Raw genomic sequence first — 24,523 nt, forward strand, 5'->3', positions numbered from 1 at the left:
GCGGTCTGAGACGACCGGCAGGAGGAGAGTTACCCGACTTAGTCTGCGCGCAGTCCGAACAAGCAGCCACGAAACGGCGCGTGTCACGCTCCTGAGTCGGCCACCAAAAGCGCTGGCGAATAGACGCAAGAGTGCCTCGAACACCGGGATGACCAGCTAACTTGGCAGAGTGAGCCCACTGAAGGACAGCCAGACGAGTGGAAACAGGAACGAAAAGGAGGTTACTAGGACAAGCGCGCGGCGACGCAGTGTGCGTGAGTGCTTGCTTAACCTGTCTTTCAATTCCCCAGACTGTTAACCCGACAACACGCCCATAAGGAAGAATCCCCTCGGGATCAGTAGAAGCCACAGAAGAACTAAACAGACGGGATAAGGCATCAGGCTTGGTGTTCTTGCTACCCGGACGGTAAGAAATCACAAACTCGAAACGAGCGAAAAACAACGCCCAACGAGCTTGACGGGCATTAAGTCGTTTGGCAGAACGGATGTACTCAAGGTTCTTATGGTCTGTCCAAACGACAAAAGGAACGGTCGCCCCCAACACCACTGTCGCCATTCGCCTAGGGCTAAGCGGATGGCGAGCAGTTCACGGTTACCCACATCATAGTTGCGCTCAGATGGCGACAGGCGATGAGAAAAATAAGCGCAAGGATGAACCTTATCGTCAGACTGGAAGCGCTGGGATAGAATGGCTCCCACGCCTACCTCTGAAGCGTCAACCTCGACAATGAATTGTCTAGTGACGTCAGGAGTAACGAGGATAGGAGCGGACGTAAAACGTTCTTTTAGAAGATCAAAAGCTCCCCTGGGCGGAACCGGACCACTTAAAACACGTCTTGACAGAAGTAAGAGCTGTGAGAGGGGCAGCAACTTGACCGAAATTACGAATGAAACGCCGATAGAAATTAGCGAAACCTAAAAAGCGCTGCAACTCGACACGTGACCTTGGAACGGGCCAATCACTGACAGCTTGGACCTTAGCGGAATCCATCTGAATGCCTTCAGCGGAAATAACGGAACCGAGAAAAGTAACGGAGGAGACATGAAAAGAGCACTTCTCAGCCTTTACGTAGAGACAATTCTCTAAAAGGCGCTGTAGAACACGTCGAACGTGCTGAACATGAATCTCGAGTGACGGAGAAAAAATCAGGATATCGTCAAGATAGACAAAAACAAAAATGTTCAGCATGTCTCTCAGAACATCATTAACTAATGCCTGAAAACAGCTGGCGCATTGGCGAGACCGAACGGCAGAACCCGGTACTCAAAATGCCCTAACGGAGTGTTAAACGCCGTTTTCCACTCGTCCCCTCTCTGATGCGCACGAGATGGTAAGCGTTACGAAGGTCCAACTTAGTAAAGCACCTGGCTCCCTGCAGAATCTCGAAGGCTGATGACATAAGGGGAAGCGGATAACGATTCTTAACCGTTATGTCATTCAGCCCTCGATAATCCACGCAGGGGCGCAGAGTACCGTCCTTCTTCTTAACAAAAAGAACCCCGCCCGGCCGGAGAAGAAGAAGGCACTATGGTACCGGCGTCAAGAGACACAGACAAATAATCCTCGAGAGCCTTACGTTCGGGAGCCGACAGAGAGTATAGTCTACCTCGAGGAGGAGTGGTCCCCGGAAGGAGATCAATACTACAATCATACGACCGGTGAGGAGGAAGGGAGTTGGCTCGGGACCGACTGAAGACCGTGCGCAGATCATGATATTCCTCCGGCACTCCTGTCAAATCGCCAGGTTCCTCCTGAGAAGTAGGGACAGAAGAAACGGGAGGGATGGCAGACATTAAACACTTCACATGACAAGAAACGTTCCAGGATAGGATAGAATTACTAGACCAATTAATAGAAGGATTATGACATACTAGCCAGGGATGACCCAAAACAACAGGTGTAAACGGTGAACGGAAAATCAAAAAAGAAATAGTCTCACTGTGGTTACCAGATACTGTGAGGGTTAAAGGTAGTGTCTCAAATCTGATACTGGGAAGATGACTACCATCTAAGGCGAACATGGGCGTAGGCTTCTCTAACTCTCTGAAAGGAATGTCATGTTTCCGAACCCATGCTTCGTCCATGAAACAACCCTCAGCCCCAGAGTCTATCAAGGCACTACATGTAGCACCCGAACCGGTCCAGCGTAGGTGGACCGACAAAGTAGTACAGGACCTTGATGGAGAGACTTGAGTAGTTGCGCTCACCTGTAGCCCTCCGCTTACAGATGAGCTCTGGCTTTTACTGGACATGAATTAACAAAATGTCCAGCAACTCCGCAATAGAGGCACAGGCGGTTGGTGATCCTCCGTTCCCTCTCCTTATTCGAGATGCGAATCCCTCCCAGCTGCATGGGCTCAGTCTCAAAGCCAGAGGAGGGAGATGGTTGCGATGCGGAGCAGGGAAACACCGTTGATGCGAGCTCTCTTCCACGAGCCCGGTGACGAAGATCTACCCGTCGTTCTATGCGGATGGCGAGAGCAATCAAAGAGTCCACATCTGAAGGAACCTCCCGGGAGAGAATCTCATCCTTAACCACTGCGTGGAGTCCCTCCAGAAAACGAGCGAGCAGCGCCGGCTCGTTCCACTCACTAGAGGCAGCAAGGTGGGTTATTAACCCTAGGTTCTGGAGGCTCGGCAGGCCAGGAAGTAACAGGTGGCACGAGACGTAGACTCTGGAACTGTCCAGAGAGGTCGGAAACCTGAGCGGCCAGGTTCTCCACGGCATGGCGAGCAGCGGACAATTCCTGCTCGTGTCTGCCGAGCATGGCTCCTTGGATCTCGACGGCAGTGTAACGAGCGTCTGAAGTCGCTGGGTCCATTCCTTGGTCGGTTCCTTCTGTCATGCAGGTGAAAGAGGACCCAAAAGCGACTTAACAGAAACAGAGTTTATTTAAGTCCAAACAGGGAATAACAGAAATCCTCTAGACTTGTAGAGGGGAAATAACTGGAGAAGCGGCCACAGACTGCAGGTCGCTTCGGGTAGGCGCAGGCCGTAGTAGACAGAGACACCTGCTCACACGCAGCATCTGATGAAGGCAAAAAAAACACGACAGGACAGGGCGATACACAATCACAGCAAAAACACGACAGGACAGGGCGAAACGCAATCACAGCATGGTGAATACAATACAAGGGACAGGAACGGATCACAAAGGAATAAATAGGGACTCTAATCAGGGGAAAGGATCGGGAACAGGTGTGGGAAGACTAAATGATGATTAGGGGAATAGGAACAGCTGGGAGCAGGAACGGAACGATAGAGAGAAGAGAGAGCGAGAGAGTGAGAGAGGGAGGGGGAGAGAGAGGGATAGAAGGAGGGAAAGAACCAAATAAGACCAGCAGAGGGAAACGAATAGCATGGGGAGCACAGGGACAAGACATGATAATAAATGACAAACATGACAATAGTAGCAAGTGCCAATGATTTTGTAATGAGTTGTTGAATGAGAAGGTGTCAGCATATTTTTGGTCGTGTAGTGTATCTTTAAAAACAAAACTATATCATATTGGACTTGGGATGGGCAGAAAGTGTTGAGAGATGAAGTCAGCTTGATAGGTAAGGTGTGTGCATGGACAGTTAAGTTTTTGATGCTAAATGTCATTACACTGAAGGCTTCTAGGATTACTTAGATTGATATTTCTTTCTGAGCTTGCAATAAACTCAGAGTCTGAACTTGACTGCATTGATCGATCTAGGGGATTTACTAGATGGCTTTAAAGCCAATAATGATGCAGTAGTCAATTGAGACCATTTAATCCCTCCCTGCACTGAAAACTTGCTGATCAAATGCCTTTAAACATACAATGGATATGCCTACGTAATGGGATTCTCAAACTTTTCCCATACGCTTCAATATCCCTTACACAGTATGGCAAACTCACACCAATAACCTGTTATCAATAACAGTGGATTTGGTTTTGCGATCTGTGTGATATGTTCCTATTATATCCATGGATTGATAGAATAGTAACAAGAATGCACGCATTGACCCTATTCCCTAATTAGAGAAAATAGTTTATAGAACTGTAAAAAATGTGGTTTAGTCAGTAACATCGAGGCCATCAGCAGCAATACACATAACACTTCCATCCTAGGACAAGACAACTTCTGTGAGAGCTGACGCTAAGGGTAGGAAGTTGCCATTCTGGCTGGAAAAAAAAGAAAAGAAACAACTTTCCATGAAAACCAAATCATGTCTTATCTATGAAATGCTTGTGTCTCAGTTATCACCTCATTTATCATCTGATTTACTTAACAAAAGTAACCACGCCGGAGGAGAAGGCTGACGTCTTACGTGCTCTTAACCAACTGTGCTGTTTTGTTCGTTTTTTGCTTTGTTTGTAACTTATTTTGTAACCTATTTTGTACATAATGTTGCTGCTAGTCTCTTATGACCGAAAATAACTTCTGGGCATCAGAACAGCGATTACTCACCTCGAACTAGAAGAAGCTTTTTTCCTTTAACGAGTCCGACGCGAAGGATATACTGCTTTCTCGGGAACCAGCACAAATCCTTGTCATTTGCGTGAAGAAAAGACTGAGAAAAAGGGGGCGGAGGTCGGGCTTCCTTCTGAGAATTCGTAGGCGAGCGAGTAAACCCCCACTGCCATTCGTTCTATTGGCCAACAATACATTAATAGGAAAATAAAATCGATGACCTACGATCAAGATTATCCTACCACCAGGACATTAAAAACTGTAAAATTCACTGAGTCGACAACACAGATAACATAGACCTGGCGGGACTTTCCATGCACCGGCAGGACAGTGAAGCTACGTCAATAACAGCTGGTGCGTAATGTCTGATATTAAAGAAGTCTTGAGGTATCGCTCGACTAAGGTAGAGTACTCTCTGCCAAGAGAGTTCTCATCTATATTCTCATCTATATTATTCGTAGCTGTCTATTTACCACCCAAAACCGATGCTGGCACTAAGACCACACTCAACCAACTGTATAAGGCCATAAGCAAACAAGAAAATGCTCATCCAGAAGCAACGCTCCGAGTGGCCGGGAACTTTAAAGCAGGCCAACTTAAATCGGTTTTACCTCATTTCTACCATCATGTCACATGTGCAACCAGAGGGAAAAAGCTCTAGACCAACTTTACTCCACACAGAGATGCATACAAAGCTCTTCCCGCCCTCCATTTGGCAAATCTGACCATAATTCTATCCTCTGATTCCTGCTTACAAGCAAAAACTAAAGCATGAAGTACCAGTGACTCGCTCAATACGGAAGTGGTCAGATGCTACAGGACTGTTTTGATAGCACAGACTGGAATATGTTCCGGGATGCATCCAATGGCATTGAGGAGTATACCACCTCAGTCATCAGCTTCATCAATAAGTGCACCGATGACGTCGTCCCCACAGTGACCATACGTACATATCCCAACCAGAAGCCATTGGTTTACAGGCAACGTCCGCATCGAGCAAAAGGCGAGAGCTGCCACTTTCAAGGAGCAGGACACTAATCCAGCTCTTATAAGAAATCCATCTATGTCCTCAGGTGAACCATCAAACAAGCAAAGCGTCAATACAGGATTAAGATTGAATCCTACTACACCAGCTCTGACGCTTGACGGGTGTGGCAGGACTTGAAAACTATTACAGACTACAAAGGGAAACCCAGACGCGAGTTGTCCAGTGACGCGACCCTACCAGAAGAGCGAAAATGCTTTTTATGCTCGCTTCGAGGCAAGAAACACTGAAGCATGCGTGAGAGCACAAGCTGTTCTGGGCGACAGTGTGATTACGCTCTCGGAAGCCGATGTAAGCAAGACTACCAGGACGTGTATGCAAAGCATGCGCGGACCTACTGGCAAATGTCTTCACTGACACTCCCTGACCGAGTCTGTAATACTTATATGTTTCAAGCAGACCACCATAGTCCCTGTGCCCAAGGAAGTGAAGGTAACCTGCCTAAATGATTACCACCCCGTAGCCCTCACGTTGGTAGCCATGAAGTGCTTTGAAAGGCTGGTCAAGGCTCACATCCTCCCGGATACTCTAGACCCACTCCGTTTCGCATACCGCCCCAACAGATCCACAGATGACGCAATCTCAATTTCACTCCACAATACCCTTTCCCACCTGGACAAAAGCAACACCTACGTGAGAATGCTGTTCATTGACTTCAGCTCAACGTTCAACACCACAAAGCTCATCACGAAGCTAAGGACCCTGGGACTAACCACCTCCCACTGCAACTGTTTGCTCAACTAAAAGTTGTGCGATTATGCGGTAATTTATGAGGTAATTTGTGGTTTAGTACAGTACCCTGTGTCACTACTTCATTGCTCCAGACCAGAGCAAGGGGGAATAAGAGCACTGATTATGCTTTTGGGTCCCAAGCGCTACTGTGTCTCTAAATGACACTTATTTATTTTTTTACTACTCGTCAGTATTACTTACTAAAACTGTTGTTACACTAAGGTTTTTAGTCTAAGAGAAACTTAGACTACAATTAGGGTGTGGAAATGTTAGGATTATTTTGCTCTTACTGTTGTACTGTAGCCTGCTCCCAACTATTCACATTGTACAGCGCCAGAGAGGCCCAGCGGTCTGAGACACAGATGCTGATTTAATACCGGTGCTGGCTGCGACCAGGAGACCCATGAGGTGATGGTAGGCTTTTGATTTCTCTCCCTCTTCTCTCTTCTCTTACATATTAGTAACAATGTCTCATCCCATGTTCAAGAATGCCCTTTTTCCCGCTCACTTTACATTATTTGAAAACTAAATCATCTCCAAAATATAATTATTTTTTAACACAAAGCTATTATTATTATCATTATTATTAATTCATTTAGAATCATATACAAGCCCCTTAGATACTCTCACAGATATATTATTAACTCTGTTTTTCACAAGTGTAGCTGGCTGTGAATTCTGCAAACAACATTTCTAACAGAACAATATATATTGGTCATATTGGTCTTGGCTCCCGAGTGGAGCTCAATGGGATTACCTTGCAGAGCTACATGGAGATGGGAAGAGGAGGAAGGGGACCTGCCCCACTGGGTAGCACAGAGCAACACTTTAAGGGGCATTGCATTAATAATGGTACTGACTAGGGAAACGTTCCCGCTGTTCTTAGTGCCTGTCTTTACGTTCAATCTAAAACAATGTAACTAATATAATGGCATGGAAAATGCCCCTTAGATATGAATTCGGGGGGGAAATATATTTTTAAATATTAAAGCGTTAGACCTCTCACTATGTAACGATTCTCGTCCGATGAGGAATATGAAGGATCGGACCAAAATTCAGCATGGTACGTGTCCATGTTAACTTTATTAATCTGAACACAAAATCACAAAGGTGAAACAATGAAAAAAACGAAACAATCCTATCATGTGACAAAACAGGAAATAACTACCCACAAACACAGGTGGGAACAGGCTACCTAAGTATGGTTCTCAATCAGAGACAACAATAGACAGCTGCCTCTGATTGGGAACCATACCAGGCCAAACACAGAAATACAAAACATAGAACAAAAACATAGAATGCCCACCCCAACTCACACCCTGACCAAACCAAAAATAGAGACATAAAAAAGGAACTAAGGTCAGAACGTGACACACTAAAGGCGTCAGTCAAAAGTTATTCTTAAATCTGAACTGGATTTAACGAAGAAGGACATGAAAAGCGTACATTTGTAAATCCCAAACTCTAAAAGTAATTGGAAAGGTAGATACAAATTATTTCTGACATTGGGGTTACAATAAAGAATGTAAACAGGATGTAAACAATATGCTGTGTTTTTATTTACAGTAGTAATGGACAGCTGGAGGCATTTTGAAAACAGGTTTTCAAACACAAGCGTACTGTAGTACTGTAGCAGGTGTAGCCCTACAGTAGTAGACTCTTTATAGCCCGACTATTGTAGGTGTGAACATCCTCATACTTGCAATGTATTCGATGCTTAAGTAAGCTAAAGTGTTACACTTCTAACTCAAAACAGCAGAACAGTATTTCTTCATGAACATCTTTATGCTTTTGTTAATAAAATATTGAGTAAAAAGACATTCAATTTGCAGATGTTATTTATTAAAGAACATTTTAGTTGCACTTCCACCCAGCTCCACGGCCACGGGTAAAACCTTGCTGTATTTGTTGCACTGTTGTATCGTCAATTTCTCTAGCCAAAACGTATTGATGGCCTTCACCAGTTCATCTTTTCTAGTAGGCTTGGCAGAGTTACAGATTAATATTTTCAGTTGATGCCAAACAAGTTCAATCAGGTTTAAATCAGGAGACCTACATGTAGAGATTGGCCTACCGTAGGTGTTCTAGGTATTTATTTATTTTTATTGAACCTTTATTTTACTACATAAAGGTCTACTTACTCTGCTGGTGTCTTGGCCCAGTTTATGCCCTCATTTGCAATTCAAACCCGGGGGGCAATGTGCTTTGGGTCATTGTCTGCATCTGGAGAATTATTTTTATTTTTTTGCCTAACAGCCAACATTACGTACAATACTAGAAATATACATGTAAATAGGCCTAAACATAAGAACATTTTGCTAGAGTGCCTTCCAAAAGTATTCGCCCTCCTTGGCGTTTTTCCAATATAGTTTCATGACAACCTGCAATTTAAATAGACTTTATTTAGATTTAATGTAATGGACATACACAAAATAGTCCAACCCAATCAGGGTTGGGTTATAAGAAAATATCTGTAACTTTGAACATCCCACGGAGCACCATTAAATCCATTATTAAAAATGGAAAGAATATGGCACCATAACAAACCTGCCTTGAGAGGGCCGCCCACCAAAACTCACGAACCAGGCAAGGAGGGCATTAATCAGAGAGACAACAAAGAGACCAAAGATAACCCTGAAGGAGCTGCAAAGCTCCACAGCGGAGATTGGAGTATCTGTCCATAGGACCACTTTAAGCCGTACACTCTACAGAGCTGGGCTTTACGGAAGAGTGGCCAGAAAAAATAGGCAAACATGTTTGGTGTTCGCCAAAAGACAAGGTTGAGACTCCCCAAACATAGAAGAAGGTACTCTGGACAGATGAGACTAATATTGAGCTTTTTGGACATCAAGGAAAATGCTACGTCTGGCGTAAACCCAACACCTCTCATCACCCCAAGAATACCATCCCCACAGTGAAGCATCATGCTGAGGGGATGTTTGGGACTGGGAAACTGGTCAAAATTGAATGAATGATGGATGGCACTAAATACAGGGAAATTCTTGAGGGAAACCTGTTTCAGTCTTCCTTAGATTTGAGACTGGAGGGTCACCTTCCAGCAAGTCAATGACCCTAAGCATACTGCTAAAGCAACACTTGAGTGGCTTATGACTGCTCCTCTATACTGCCCCTGTTGGAGAAAGTGCGTACCCATAGTAAACTGAAAATATTTTTCCCAAAATTGCTAATATATGCATATAAAATTATGATTGAATAGAACACACTCTAAAGTTTCTCAGCCTTTCTCCCAAACTCTCTCTTGTGAAGAGAAAAGTTGGTTCAACTTTGACGTCATGAGCCACACCCTTCCCAGGGAGCTACAGATCCAGGAACAGCTTTCAAGTGGCACGTTCATTGTGAGAATCCCACGAGCCCTGCACGTTTGGTGGGTGAAATTGCTCGTGTCCCTCTGAAAATCATGCACTTTTTTGCGCGTGGCCGATTTGGACTACGTCTTTTTCCATGATGCAGCATTTCAAGTCGGATTGTCTGTTAGCGTTGCTCTTTGTTCTACATGCTAAAAACATCATAAAGCTCGATTTTGCACATCGTTTGACCAGTTTAATCGACATATAATATGTAAATTGGAAATTTTGATGCGCAACAGTGATGGACCAGAAGTCATTTTTTACGCATTTCAACTGAAGCTGTTAGCATATGCTAATACAGGGACACACAACGTGAAACCAAACGATGTATTGGGTAAGTATGACTCCTTCTACGTCTTCAGATGGAAGAACATCAAAGGTAAGGGAATATTTATGTGGTTATTTGTGGTTTCTGTGGACTCCAAACGTAGAGGAGACATACTGCTAATATCTGAGCGCTGACTCATAGTATAGCCCAGTGAACGATGTCTGTAACGTTAAAAATAAATGTAATACAGTGGTTGCATTAAGAAGAAGTGTATCTTTGTAAATATGTGTAGAACATGTATATTTAGTCATGTTTATTGCTTGTTATCTGACGTTATCTGTCGGAGCTATCATCATTTCTCCGGACATTTGAGAAGCATTTTTTGAAATGTCGTCATTGTAAACCGAGATTTATGGATATAAATGGCATATTATTGGGGAAAAAAATGTACTGTGTAACATGTAATATTACTGTCATCTGATGAAGATTTTCAAAAGGTTAGTGAATTATTTATTTTTTAATCCTACTTTTAAATTAGATTTTTTTCTGGGACAAAATGGCCGCCGCTTGCCTTTTGTTTCGGTGGTTTTGTTTCGGTGTTTTCACCGTAAAACATTTTAGAAATCTGACTTGCTGGGTAGATTAACAAGATGTTTATCTTTCATTTGAGCTATTGGACTTGTTAATGTGTGGAGGTTAAATATTTTTAGGAATATTTTTGCGCATTGTGCGTTATGGTAATGAGCTTGAGCTGTAGTCACGATCCCGGATCCGGGATGGGGAGTCGTAAGAGGTTAAAGGGAAATATTTAAATGTCTTGGAATGGTCAAAGCCCAGACCTCAATCCAATTGAGAATCTGTGGTATGACTTAAAGACACCAGTGGACACCAGCGGAACCCATCCAACTTGAAGGAGCTGGAGCAGTTTTGCCTTGAAGAACGGGCCAAAAACCCAGTGGCTAGATGTGCCAAGCTTATAGAGACATATCCCAAGAGACTTGCAGCTGTCCTTGCTGCAAAAGGTGGCTCTACAAAGTATTGACTTTGGGGGGTTGAATAGTTATGCACGCTCAAGTTTTGTGTTTTTTGCATCTTCAAAATGGTAGCCATGTTGTGTAATTCCAAGGTGTAAGGCAACAAAATAGGAAAAATGCTAAGGGGATGAATACTTTCGCAAGCCACTGTATAATCCTACCTTGAAAGAAACAAACTTGTCCTAAAAACACCTCTCTGACATAGGGTCCAGCATATCTCTTCATGATTTCTTCCTCAAAGAATTCACGAGCCACCTAAAATACCTAAAAAAGGAGGGAACAGTGATTTATTTAAGCATTCTTTTTTTAGCATTATTAGGCCTACTTTATAGTATTGTCGCCTACTGTGCCTGTTCATTTTCCTGGGCTTTCGAATTCGGCGTAGCACAGGCATTTGATTGATTGTGTTTGCGAATAGCACTGTCCGTGGCCAAAATCCCCAAGTCTACAAGTATTTTTGAAATGTCTCCAGTAGATTTTCTGTTCCTCCTGAAAGCCCTAATCTTCTCTCTTAAATTAATAGAGATCCTGGTCATGGTGCTGCAGTATGTTGTTACAGCATAATCAAATTGAGGACAATCGGCGATCTGCTGTATACTTATGGCCTATTGTATGCATTTTCAGTTTAACTCACCAGAAAAGACAGAACAAAAATAATCCAACAAATATTGTAGTTAAACTCAAATATCCTAATTGATAAATATATATATATTTCAAATCAAATCAAATCACATTTATTTGTCACATACACATGGTTAGCAGATGTTCATGCGAGTGTAGCGAAATGCTTGTGCTTCTAGTTCCGACAATGCAGTAATAACCAACAAGTAATCTAACTAACAATTCCAAAACTACTGTCTTATTCACAGTGTAAGGGGATAAAGAATATGTACATAAAGATATATGAATGAGTGATGGTACAGAGCAGCATAGGCAAGATACAGTAGATGGTATCGAGTACAGTATATACATATGAGATGAGTATGTAAACAAAGTGGCATAGTTAAAGTGGCTAGTGATACATGTGTTACATAAGGATGCAGGTGATGATATAGAGTACACTATATACGTATTCATATGAGATGAATAATGTAGGGTATGTAAACATTATATTAGGTAGCATTGTTTAAAGTGGCTAGTGATATATTTTACATCATTTCCCATCAATTCCCATTATTAAAGTGGCTGGAGTTGAGTCAGTGTCAGTGTGTTGTCAGCAGCCACACAATGTTAGTGATGGCTGTTTAACAGTCTGATGGCCTTGAGATAGAAGCTGTTTTTCAGTCTCTCGGTCCCAGCTTTGATGCACCTGTACTGACCTCGCCTTCTGGATGATAGCGGGGTGAACAGGCAGTGGCTCGGGTGGTTGTTGTCCTTGATGATCTTTATGGCCTTCCTGTGACATTGGGTGGTGTAGGTGTCCTGAAGGGCAGGTAGTTTGCCCCCGGTGATGCGTTGTGCAGACCTCACTACCCTCTGGAGAGCCTTACGGTTGTGGGCGAAGCAGTTGCCCGACAGGATGCTCTCGATTGTGCATCTGTAGAAGTTTGTGAGTGCTTTTGGTGACAAGCCAAATTTCTTCAGCCTCCCGAGGTTGAAGAGGCGCTGCTGCGCCTTCTTCACGATGCTGTCTGTGTGAGTGGACCAATTCAGTTTGTCTGTGATGTGTACGCCGAGGAACTTAAAACTTACTACCCTCTCCACTACTGTTCCATCGATGTGGATAGGGGGGTGTTCCCTCTGCTGTTTCCTGAAGTCCACAATCATCTCCTTAGTTTTGTTGATGTTGAGTGTGAGGTTATTTTCTTGACACCACACTCCGAGGGCCCTCACCTCCTCCATGTAGGCCATCTCGTCGTTGTTGGTAATCAAGCCTACCACTGTTGTGTCGTCCGCAAACTTGATGATTGAGTTGGAGGCGTGCGTGGCCACGCAGTCGTGGGTGAACAGGGAGTACAGGAGAGGGCTCAGAACGCACCCTTGTGGGGCCCCAGTGTTGAGGATCAGCGGGGTGGAGATGTTGTTGCCTACGCTCACCACCTGGGGACGGCCCGTCAGGTAGTCCAGTACCCAGTTGCACAGGGCGGGGTCGAGACCCAGGGTCTCGAGCTTGATGACGAGTTTGGAGGGCACTATGGTGTTAAATGCCGAGCTGTAGTTGATGAACAGCATTCTCACATAGGTATTCCTCTTGTCCAGATGGGTTAGGGCAGTGTGCAGTGTGGTTGAGATTGCATCGTCTGTGGACCTATTTGGGCGGTAAGCAAATTGTAGTGGGTCTAGGGTGTCAGGTATGGTGGAGGTGATATGGTCCTTGACTCGTCTCTCAAAGCACTTCATGATGACGGAAGTGAGTGCTACGGGACGGTAGTCGTTTAGCTCAGTTACCTTAGCTTTCTTGGGAATAGGAACAATGGTGGCCCTCTTGAAGCATGTGGGAACAACAGACTGGGATAGGGATTAATTTAATATATCCATAAACACACCAGCCAGCTGGTCTGCGCATGCTCTGAGGGCGCAGCTGGGGATGCCGTCTGGGCCTGCCACCTTGCGAGGGTTGACACGTTTAAATGTTTTCCTCACGTCGGCTGCAGTGAAGGAGAGTCCGCATATTTTAGTTGCGGGCCGTGTCAGTGGCACTGTGTTGTCCTCAAAGTGGGCAAAAAAGTTATTTAGTCTGCCAGGGAGCAAGACATCCTGGTCCGTGACGGGGCTGGTTTTCTTTTTGTAATCCGTGATTGACTGTAGACCCTGCCACATACCTCTTGTGTCTGAGCCGTTGAATTGAGATTCTACTTTCTATACTGGCGCTTAGCTGGTTTGATTGCCTTGCAGAGGGAATAGTTACACTGTTTGTATTCGGTCATGTTTCCGGTCACCTTGCCCTGATTAAAAGCAGTGGTTCCCGCTTTCAGTTTCCCGCGAATGCTGCCATCAATCCACGGTTTCTGGTTTGGGAATGTTTTAATCGTTGCTATGGGAACGACATCTTCAACGCATGTTCTAATGAACTCGCTCACCGAATCAGCGTATTCGTCAATGTTGTTGTCTGACGCAATACGAAACATATCCCAGTCCACGTGATAGAAGCAGTCTTGGAGTGTGGAATCAGATTGGTCGGACCAGCGTTGAACAGACCTCAGCGCGGGAGCTTCTTGTTGTAGTTTCTGTCTGTAGGCAGGGATCAACAAAATGGAGTCGTGGTCAGCTTTTCTTAAAGCAGGGCCTTATATGCGTCGCGGAAGTTAGAATAGCAATGATCCAAGGTTTTTGCAGCCCTGGTTGCGCAACCGATATGCTGATAAAATTTAGGGATTTTTGTTTTCAGATTAGCCTTGTTAAAATCCCCAGCTACAATGAATGCAGCCTCCGGATATATGGATTCCAGTTTGCAAAGAGTCAAATAAAGTTCGTTCAGAGCCATCGATGTGTCTGCTTGGGGGGCAATATATACGGCTGTGATTATAATCGAAGAGAATTCCCTTGGTAGATAATGCGGTCGACATTTGATTGTGAGGAATTCTAAATCAGGTGAACAGAAGGACTTGAGTTCCTGTATGTTGTTGTGGCCACACCACGTCACGTTAACCATGAAGCAACTTGCAGCAACCCGCAAGTTGTGGTGCAGTATGACGCAACTTTTAAAGGAGGAAACACTGTACATGTACAAATTACCTTGACTAACCAGTACCCCTGCACATTGACTCGGTACCGGTACCCCCTGTATATAGCCCCGTTATTGTTGTTTTATTGTGTTACTTTTTATATATTTTTTTACTTCAGTTTATTTGGTAAATATTTTCATAATTCTTTTTTGAACTGCACTGTTGGTTAAAGGCTTGCAAGTAAGCATTTCACAGTAAGGTCTAAACATAAATTTTGATTTGATTTGATTTGAAAAGGCACATCTCAATAAGTGGTCCAGGTATCCTCATTGAAAAAGAGCTTAAAGAGGTGCCGGTTTAGATAATAGGTACAACTGTCCCAGAGTCCAGGTTTGAGGACATAAATGATCAGTAGGAGACAGGTACACAGTCCACACATTTATTACCAGACAAACATTCCCACGTAGACAGAAAACAGGAAGAGGATAATAACTGTGTCTTTGGCTATGCCGGATTAAGTGATATGACATGCTATTCTCTAAAATAATTTATCCGTAATTAATATTACCTGATTGAGCTAATCATGTAAATGTAATTAACTAGAGAGACGGGCATCACAAAATAATATTTATAGAGCTGTTTTCTCCCGAATAAACTCTTAAAGACCTAGTAATATTTTACATCAATAGCAGTCAATATTAATCGTCATCTTAATTCAGTCTCATCTGAAAGTTGTAAATTCTTGGTTATCTGCACGAACCCTGGCCAACAATTTGAATCAGCAATACAAAATTGGGTTTAATCATTTATTTACTAAATACCTAACTAATTAGACATACACATAATTAAATCATAACTTGATTACAAATTGCATCATAAAGGAAAACGTCCCTAGCGGGCGGAACAGATATGACAGCTTGTTACAAAAAAAGAAAAGGGGCTGAGTTTGAGTGAAGGAGCGGGAAGACTGAGGAACAAAGGCCGAAGCTGTGCTATCGTAAATACAGTATCCTATGCATTCTAAATTACCGCCCATTTGGAAAAGGAAAATGCAATAAATATTTACTCTGAGCTGCGCTTCGGTAGGTTGGTGGTAGATGGAAGGCCGTGTTGCCCAACCGAGTACTTTGAAGAATGTCTCTGGTTGTCAATTGGATACGTTGTCTTAACGTCATTGTGTGGTGGACGGGATACTCTGTCGGTTCCTTCCTAACCCTCATTTGCATCTGCTGTTGCTAACTCAACAGCTAGGAGGTATCACTTCTGTAGTGAATAAGAGTTCAAAGTTCATACCATTCGCAACCAAAGCTCACGCTGATGTTGACTTCGTTCTGTAGTTATTATCTGAACCATTCTGACATAGGACCGTCATCCTCACGTCCTCGGAACAGGAGGTTATATTGCTTTCAAGGGCTTATATAGGAAGGAAGAGGAGGGCGTGTTTGAAAAGTTTTATAGGCCATGTCCCTTCACAGGGGTGGGCCACTGATTGAGCAGAGCCCTGTCTTATGAAAACCCAATTCTCACATTTTAGAAGCTAAAATCACATTTCATCCCCTCACGAATAATTTTATATTCAAACATTTAAATTGAACAACAATTCCATGTGAATCCGATAACTCTGATGTGTAGACTTTCCACTGTAGAGTTTATGGTGGTCCTTCTGTAGCTCAGTTGGTAGAGCATGGCGCTTGTAACGCCAGGGTAGTGGGTTCAATCCCCGGGACCACCCATACGTAGAATGTATGCACACATGACTGTAAGTCGCTTTGGATAAAAGCGTCTGCTAAATGGCATATATTATGTCATCTTATCATTGATGAGAATGTCTCAGATGACAACCGAACTGACATCATATTCATTAAGTACCACCGCATATGTTCAATTGTTCGGATTACCAGAATATAGTTAATTTCCCCCCACCTACTGATGTTCCCAGAATCTCTATGTTAACCAAGGGTTTTGCAAATGTATCCTCAGTAGGGTAGAGAGAGTAAAAAGGGGGGAAGAGGTATTTATGACTGTCATAAACCTAACCCCCATGCCAATGTCATGACATAATGAAAGTGATAATGATGGTGATTAGTGATGTTCTGTAGGACAGAAGAGAATATAGAGCATGTACTATATAACGGCACTAATGAGTATATAATAGCAATCCTAACGGTGCTATGCAAGCAGTAACGTTATACACACTGAGACTTTTAGCAGGGCTAGGCTAACAGTGTTGACTAGTGGGGTTGCTATAGCACACAGTATTCCTGTATAGAAAATAGCAGGTAGCAGTAGCATGCTACGCTACTGATGCTGAGCTAGCATATTAACAATAGCAAGGCCATGGCTGCAGGAAGTGACCAAGTGCTCAGAACCAGTGCTGCTTGTGGGTCTGGCTGTGCTGTGTCCTTGGGGGATGGTGAAGGTTATGGATTAGGGCTGTAGCTGATACCATTGGGCCTTTGACAGTGGATGGAGGGCCCAAGACTGGAACTGAGTTGGCCGTGGGACCAGGGCTGGGTATTCGGCTCAGAGTTGCTGCTGGGTCTGGAGATGGGCCCAGGTCAGTGCTGAACTGATCCTCAAGGATGCAGTGAACACTGGGTCCAGGACGGTGGTCAGGTCTGGTGACAGCAGGTCAACCAGGAGAGACATGGGTTATGTTGGTTGGGGTGCCAGCTCAGGTACCGTTGGCTGCAGATTGGGGTGGCAGTCTGCAGGCGGAGGTGGAACAGGCTGAAGCTCTGTTGGTTGCAGGGCAGGCTGCAGCACTGGCAACAGCTTGTCTGGCTTAGGTGCTGCTCGTGGTAGCACCGGCTATGTTGCAGGATGGTGCTTGGACGGCTGCTGAAATGGATAGGACTCTAGTGGCTATTGTGTTGGAGGCTCGAGCACCGGCAGTTGTCGGTCTGGCTGCACCACTGTTGTCGGGGTGACTACCTGGAGCGTGTTGGAAGTAGCTGGATGCAACTCTGACAACTGCTTGGCTGGCTCAAGCTCTGGCAACTAGATCCGTGGAGGCTGGGTTGGTTCTGGCAGCTGGGCAGCAACAGGACTCAGGACTGGCGCTGCAGGTCTTCTAAGCCTGGGTAGTTTCATGTTCTTTCTAAAATAGTTTTTGTAGGCCTCCAACTGCCATCTGGCTCGTTACTTCCTGTAGGGGGACAGGAACCCGACTCAGGAAGTCTGCTGAACTTCCCAGTCCTCATTTTTTTGCCAGCGTGTGTGCCTTGTCTGGGGCATGGCTTGCGGCATGATCTGCATCCCGTCATTACTGGTCATAGTCCAGGACAATTGTACCTATCTGGCTTGAAGATCCATGACAAAGAGCAGTCTGGTGAAAGAAAAGGACCCATGTTTTTTTGTCCCTTTAAGCTACTCTAATCCCATACAATCAGCACCTACTCAATGTACAGGATAGGATCATGAATATGTTGTATGGAGAGAATATTGATTTACAGCACCATAAGGTGTACTGTGGTGGAGCTAGCCAATCCTCTTCAGTCTGTGTAGAATGTTTCTAGGGCTGACCCTAACCCAGGAGTGTCATATTTATCCTTTCCACTGACAGCTGCTGCACACTTATGCTTTCACGTACCAAGAGATACAGCCTTATGACTTAGTGCTGGTGGTCAATGGAGGAGGGTCTGCGTCAGAGGTGACAGAGACAATCAACACTCTACTCTAAATACATTGCACGCGACCAGTCCCTCGACTTCTTGGCCCTGACGGAAACATGGATCACCACAGACAACACTGCTACTCCTACTGCTCTCTCTTCGTCCGCCCACGTGTTCTCGCACACCCCGAGAGCGTCTGGTCAGCGGGGTGGTGGCACCGGGATCCTCATCTCTCCCAAGTGGTCATTCTCTCTTTCTCCCCTTACCCATCTGTCTATCGCCTCCTTTGAATTCCATGCTGTCACAGTTACTAGCCCTTTCAAGCTTAACATCCTTATCATTTATCGCCCTCCAGGTTCCCTCGGAGAGTTCATCAATGAGCTTGATGCCTTGATAAGCTCCTTTCCTGAGGACGGCTCACCTCTCACAGTTCTGGGCGACTTTAACCTCCCCACGTCTACATTTGACTCTTTCCTCTCTGCCTCCTTCTTTCCACTCCTCTCCTCTTTTGACCTCACCCTCTCACCTTCCCCCCTACTCACAAGGCAGGCAATACGCTCGACCTCATCTTTACTAGATGCTGTTCTTCCACTAACCTCATTGCAACTCCCCTCCAAGTCTCCGACCACTGCCTTGTATCCTTTTCCCTCTCGCTCTCATCCAACACCTCCCACACTGCCCCTACTCGGATGGTATCGCGCCGTCCCAACCTTCGCTCTCTCTCCCCCGCTACTCTCTCCTCTTCCATCCTATCATCTCTTCCCTCCGCTCAAACCTTCTCCCACCTATCTCCTGATTCTGCCTCCTCAACCCTCCTCTCCTCCCTCTGCATCCCTTGACTCTCTATGTCCCCTATCCTCCAGGCCGGCTCGGTCCTCCCCTCCCGCTCCGTGGCTCGATGACTCATTGCGAGCTCACAGAACAGGGCTCCGGGCAGCCGAGCGGAAATGGAGGAAAACTCGCCTCCCTGCGGACCTGGCATCCTTTCACTCCCTCCTCTCTACATTTTCCTCCTCTGTCTCTGCTGCTAAAGCCACTTTCTACCACGCTAAATTCCAAGCTTCTGCCTCCAACCCTAGGAAGCTCTTTGCCACCTTCTCCTCCCTCCTGAATCCTCCGCCCCTCTCCCCCTCCTCCCTCTCTGCAGATGACTTCGTCAACCATTTTGAAAAGAAGGTCGACGACATCCGATCCTCGTTTGCTAAGTCAAACGACACCGCTGGTTCTGCTCACACTGCCCTACCCTGTGCTCTGACCTCTTTCTCCCCTCTCTCTCAGATGAAATCTCGCGTCTTGTGACGGCCGGCCGCCCAACAACCTGCCCGCTTGACCCTATCCCCTCCTCTCTTCTCCAGACCATTTCCGGAGACCTTCTCCCAAATTACCTCACCTCGCTCATCAACTCATCCCTGACCGTTGGCTACGTCCCTTCCGTCTTCAAGAGAGCGAGAGTTGCACCCCTTCTGAAAAAACCTACACTCGATCCCTCCGATGTCAACAATTACAGACCAGTATCCCTTCTTTCTTTTCTCTCCAAAACTCTTGAACGTGCCGTCCTTGGCCAGCTCTCCCGCTATCTCTCTCTGAATGACCTTCTTGATCCAAATCAGTCAGGTTTCAAGACTAGTCATTCAACTGAGACTGCTCTCCTCTGTATCACGGAGGCGCTCCGCACTGCTAAAGCTAACTCTCTCTCCTCTGCTCTCATCCTTCTAGATCTATCGGCTGCCTTCGATACTGTGAACCATCAGATCCTCCTCTCCACCCTCTCCGAGTTGGGCATCTCCGGCGCGGCCCACGCTTGGATTGCGTCCTACCTGACAGGTCGCTCCTACCAGGTGGCGTGGCGAGAATCTGTCTCCTCACCACGCGCTCTCACCACTGGTGTCCCCCAGGGCTCTGTTCTTGGCCCTCTCCTATTCTCGCTATACACCAAGTCACTTGGCTCTGTCATAACCTCACATGGTCTCTCTTATCATTGCTATGCAGACGACACACAATTAATCTTCTCCTTTCCCCCTTCTGATGACCAGGTGGCGAATCGCATCTCTGCATGTCTGGCAGACATATCAGTGTGGATGACGGATCACCACCTCAAGCTGAACCTCGGCAAGACGGAGCTGCTCTTCCTCCCGGGGAAGGACTGCCCGTTCCATGATCTCGCCATCACGGTTGACAACTCCATTGTGTCCTCCTCCCAGAGCGCCAAGAACCTTGGCGTGATCCTGGACAACACCCTGTCGTTCTCAACTAACATCAAGGCGGTGGCCCGTTCCTGTAGGTTCATGCTCTACAACATCCGCAGAGTACGACCCTGCCTCACACAGGAAGCGGCGCAGGTCCTAATCCAGGCACTTGTCATCTCCCGTCTGGATTACTGCAACTCGCTGTTGGCTGGGCTCCCTGCCTGTGCCATTAAACCCCTTCAACTCATCCAGAACGCCGCAGCCCGTCTGGTGTTCAACCTTCCCAAGTTCTCTAACGTCACCCCGCTCCTCCGTTCTCTCCACTGGCTTCCAGTTGAAGCTCGCATCCGCTACAAGACCATGGTGCTTGCCTACGGAGCTGTGAGGGGAACGGCACCTCAGTACCTCCAGGCTCTGATCAGGCCCTACACCCAAACAAGGGCACTGCGTTCATCCACCTCTGGCCTGCTCGCCTCCCTACCACTGAGGAAGTACAGCTCCCGCTCAGCCCAGTCAAAACTGTTTGCTGCCCTGGCCCCCCAATGGTGGAACAAACTCCCTCACGACGCCAGGACAGCGGAGTCAATCACCACCTTCCGGAGACACCTGAAACCCCACCTCTTTAAGGAATACCTAGGATAGGTTAAGTAATCCCTCTCACCCCACCCCCCCTAAGTTTTAGATGCACTATTGTTAAGTGACTGTCCCACTGGATGTCATAAGGTGATTGCACCAATTTGTAAGTCGCTCTGGATAAGAGCGTCTGCTAAATGACTTAAATGTAAATGTAAATGTAAATGCAATGACACTCAGTAGCGATTTGCCAAGGGGTTAATGCATGTACGTTTGGGACTGAGGCACGAGGGACCATCATGCAGATATGTGAGGTGGTTTCTATTCCTGGAAAAAGCTGCAAGATTTTTGGTTCAAGTCCCACTCAGGACACCCCCCGAATTCTCCCTCTGGTAATGAATTGAGCTCTGGATACTCACTGTATGATGCAAAAGCTATTTTTGTATTCATATCACTCAATCACCTATATAAAGTTCTATGATCAAAGTAAGTTCTGAGACAAAAATACTGTTTGATGTCAAAGCACTCAGGATGCCAGGTTCGAAGTAGACCAATATACCGAGTAGAATGGTGGTAGATTGGATAAATACACTGACTTTAGAGTAGGATGGTGGTACAATGGAAGTTAAAAACCAATGCAGGAGATTATTGCAAGAGATTATTGATCCCCAGAGGGATGTATGGTACGGCAACTGTAGGTTACTGTAACACATACCCAGTTCAATAATGCATTATATACCCATGTCCCACTATCTCATAAAGAAAATGGAATGTTCCGTATGGGGTTATGGAGATGCCAAACCAACTCCATACCCCCACCCCTCTCTCTAAACACACATTCGCACTCGCACGCACACACTCCCTTAATCCCTTGGCCGACTGTGTGATTGCGTTTAACACATCCTAATTAAAGCAAATCAAGCTGCACTCTACGTCCTTCCCCAGATGCAATCAACATCCCACCTGACCCGGTGACAGAAAGCTCCATATTTCTCCTTCAGATCAAAGCGAAGAATTCAATCTGGCCCTGCCTTTCATTTATGACAGCAGTTTATAACAGCCAAGTGTGGCGGGCCGAGTAAATCTCTGTCACCACGCTTAATTTGTTGTATACTTCAGAAGCGGATGGCGAATATAGTTGTCATGCTGAGTAATACGCCTTCCCATTAGTCTGTGATATAGGACTGTAGAAGCAATTTTCGGGCCGAGGTGTTGTTTGGGGAGCTCAGGCTGAATATCCAGAGTGACAGTCTGGAAGGCTCTCAATCAATAGACCAATTTAGCAGAAAGGAGCTCCTCTACTCAAGTCACAGCTCACTGGGGGATTGAACCCACCTAATGGGTTAAAATGACAAGTTCTGCCAGCAACTGAGACCTCAACTGGCACCTCAGAGAGATTTTGTTTGAAGGGATTTAATTGTTAGGCCCTGAAACATAGCCTTTGCATTCCAGTAGCAACTGAGTGTGTTTGTTTAGGTTTCACTCATGCAAAGCAGTCCCATGAGAGTTGAATGTAGGCAAATTCTGACTGTAATTGGCACACACTTATTTGCAGAAGGTGCATAAGGCTATCGATCCTGTCAGTTCTCATTCCCCCCTCTCATTCTCATTCTTCTTGAGAACACCAAACAAGCAGATTCTCGTTTCCAGGCCTCTACCAACAATATGTCACGGAATGGAAATCATCTCCTGGCTACACTCTTAGAAACAAAGGTGCCATCTAGAACCTAAAAGGGTTCTTTACCTGTCCCCAAAGGAGAAGCATTTGAAGAACCGTTTTTGGCTCCAGCTAAAACATTTTGGGGTTCCATGTAGAACCCTCTGTTGAAAGGGTTCTACATGGAACCCCAAAATGTTCTATCTGGAACCAAAAAGGGAACCCTTTTGAAACCGTTTTTTCTAAGAGTGTAAACAACTGGCTTAAATCCTATTGCTCCTCGATAGATTTGGAGTATGTTGACAAATTTGACTGCTTTTGGGAGAGGCCCCTTTTGGGATAACTTGCATCCAAAAATGAAAGGGACAAAAGTTATCTCGACCAACATCAAAGAAGCTCTTCTAAAACATTGACTCAAAAACAGCCCATTTCCAATATTTCACAGAGTTATCATCATAGTTATCATAATAGTTCTACAGATAATCATATTCACAGGGGTATTGTCAGTTATAATCTTGTGATCATAAAGTTGAATTCAGCTGTTAACTCTGTTACTGTTAGCCCATTTGGGAAGCCCACTGTGGTAAACTTGTCCAGTGCTATTATTTCAAATACCATAAATATGACTAACCCCTGTGATTTATAATCACTTAGAGGGCTTGGGCTGTTACATATCAACAGACAAAGTTTGATGTCAAACATGGACCTTCTTAATATCTGGGTGGATGACACGAGCCCAGATATTTTGGTTCTCACAGACTTGGTAAATGTCATGTCATGTCATGGGTGGTGGAACTGAAAGGTTGGATATATAATGAAAGGTTGGATATATAATGAGCAGGGCTAGAGGCTCTACAGTGAAATAAGCCAATAAACACTAACCAGAACAGCAATGGACAAGGAATATTGACATTAAGGAGAGGCATGCTTAGTCGAGTGATCAAAAGGGTCCAGTGAGTAGTGAGGCTGGTTGGGGTAACGGCGATTCAGACAGCTAGCCGGGCCATCGGTAGCAAGATAGCATAGGATGGAGGTCTGTTTTTGCCACCTTGTGCGCTTCCATCGATACATTAGTAGGGTTCCTTGTGGTAGACGGGATCAATCCAATTGGCAAAATAGATATAGTTATAGTGACTCAAGAAAAATTGTCCGATAGACCTATTCAGATAGCAGCCGATAAGACAGCTAACGATGAGCGGGCCGGTGATGGGCGTTCAGGTAACGTCGCGATGGAGGGGCCAGTTGGATAACTCCCACAGGCAGATAACGTCGGTAGTCCAGTCATGAAGGACTGGTGGGGCTCTGCATCGGCAGTAAAATGGGTCCGGATAAAATTTCCTGTCTTAGGTCAGTTAGGATCACCACTTTATTTTAAGAATGTGAAATGTCCGAATAATAGTAGAGAGAATGATTTATTTCAGCTTTTATTTCTTTCCCTCACATTCCCTGTGAAGTAGTTTACATATACTCAATTAGTATTTGGTAGCATTTCCTTTAAATTGTTTAACTTGGGTCAAACGTTTAGGGTAGCCTTCCACAAGCTTCCCACAGTAAGTTGGGTGAATTTTGGCCCATTCCTTCTGACAGAGCTGGTGTAACTGAGTCAGGCTTCTAGGCCTCCTTGCTCGCACATGCTTTTTCAGTTCTGCCCACAAATGTTCTATAGGACTGAGGTCAGGGCTTTGTGATGGCCACTCCAATACCTTAACTTTGTTGTCCTTAAGCCATTTTGCCACAACTTTGGAAGTATGCTTGGGGTCATTGTCCATTTGGAAGACCCATTTGCGACCAAGCTTTAACTTCCTGACTGATGTCTTAAGATGTTGCTTCAATACATCCACTTAATGTTCCTCTCTCATGATGACATCTATTTTGTGAAGTACACCAGACCCTCCTGCAGCAAAGCACCCCCACAACATGATGCTGCCACCCCCGTGCTTCACGGTTGAGATGGTGTTCTTCGGGCTTGCAAGCCGCCCCCTTTTTCCTCCAAACATAA

General features: G+C 45.3%; 1 protein-coding gene across 1 annotated transcript in view; it reads right to left on the reverse strand.

The window, feature by feature from the left end:
• Positions 1-17,017: 17,017 nt before the first annotated feature.
• LOC123990688 (Down syndrome cell adhesion molecule homolog) overlaps positions 17,018-24,523 on the reverse strand; it is a 134,777-nt gene continuing 127,271 nt past the window's right edge. Inside the window, exon 10 of the mRNA XM_046291441.1 lies at positions 17,018-17,112. Within this exon, the coding sequence (XP_046147397.1) occupies positions 17,018-17,112 (95 nt within the window). The remainder of the gene's footprint in view (positions 17,113-24,523) is intronic.

This window comes from Oncorhynchus gorbuscha, linkage group LG02 (assembly GCF_021184085.1).
Source record: "Oncorhynchus gorbuscha isolate QuinsamMale2020 ecotype Even-year linkage group LG02, OgorEven_v1.0, whole genome shotgun sequence".
Taxonomy (NCBI): domain Eukaryota; kingdom Metazoa; phylum Chordata; class Actinopteri; order Salmoniformes; family Salmonidae; genus Oncorhynchus; species Oncorhynchus gorbuscha.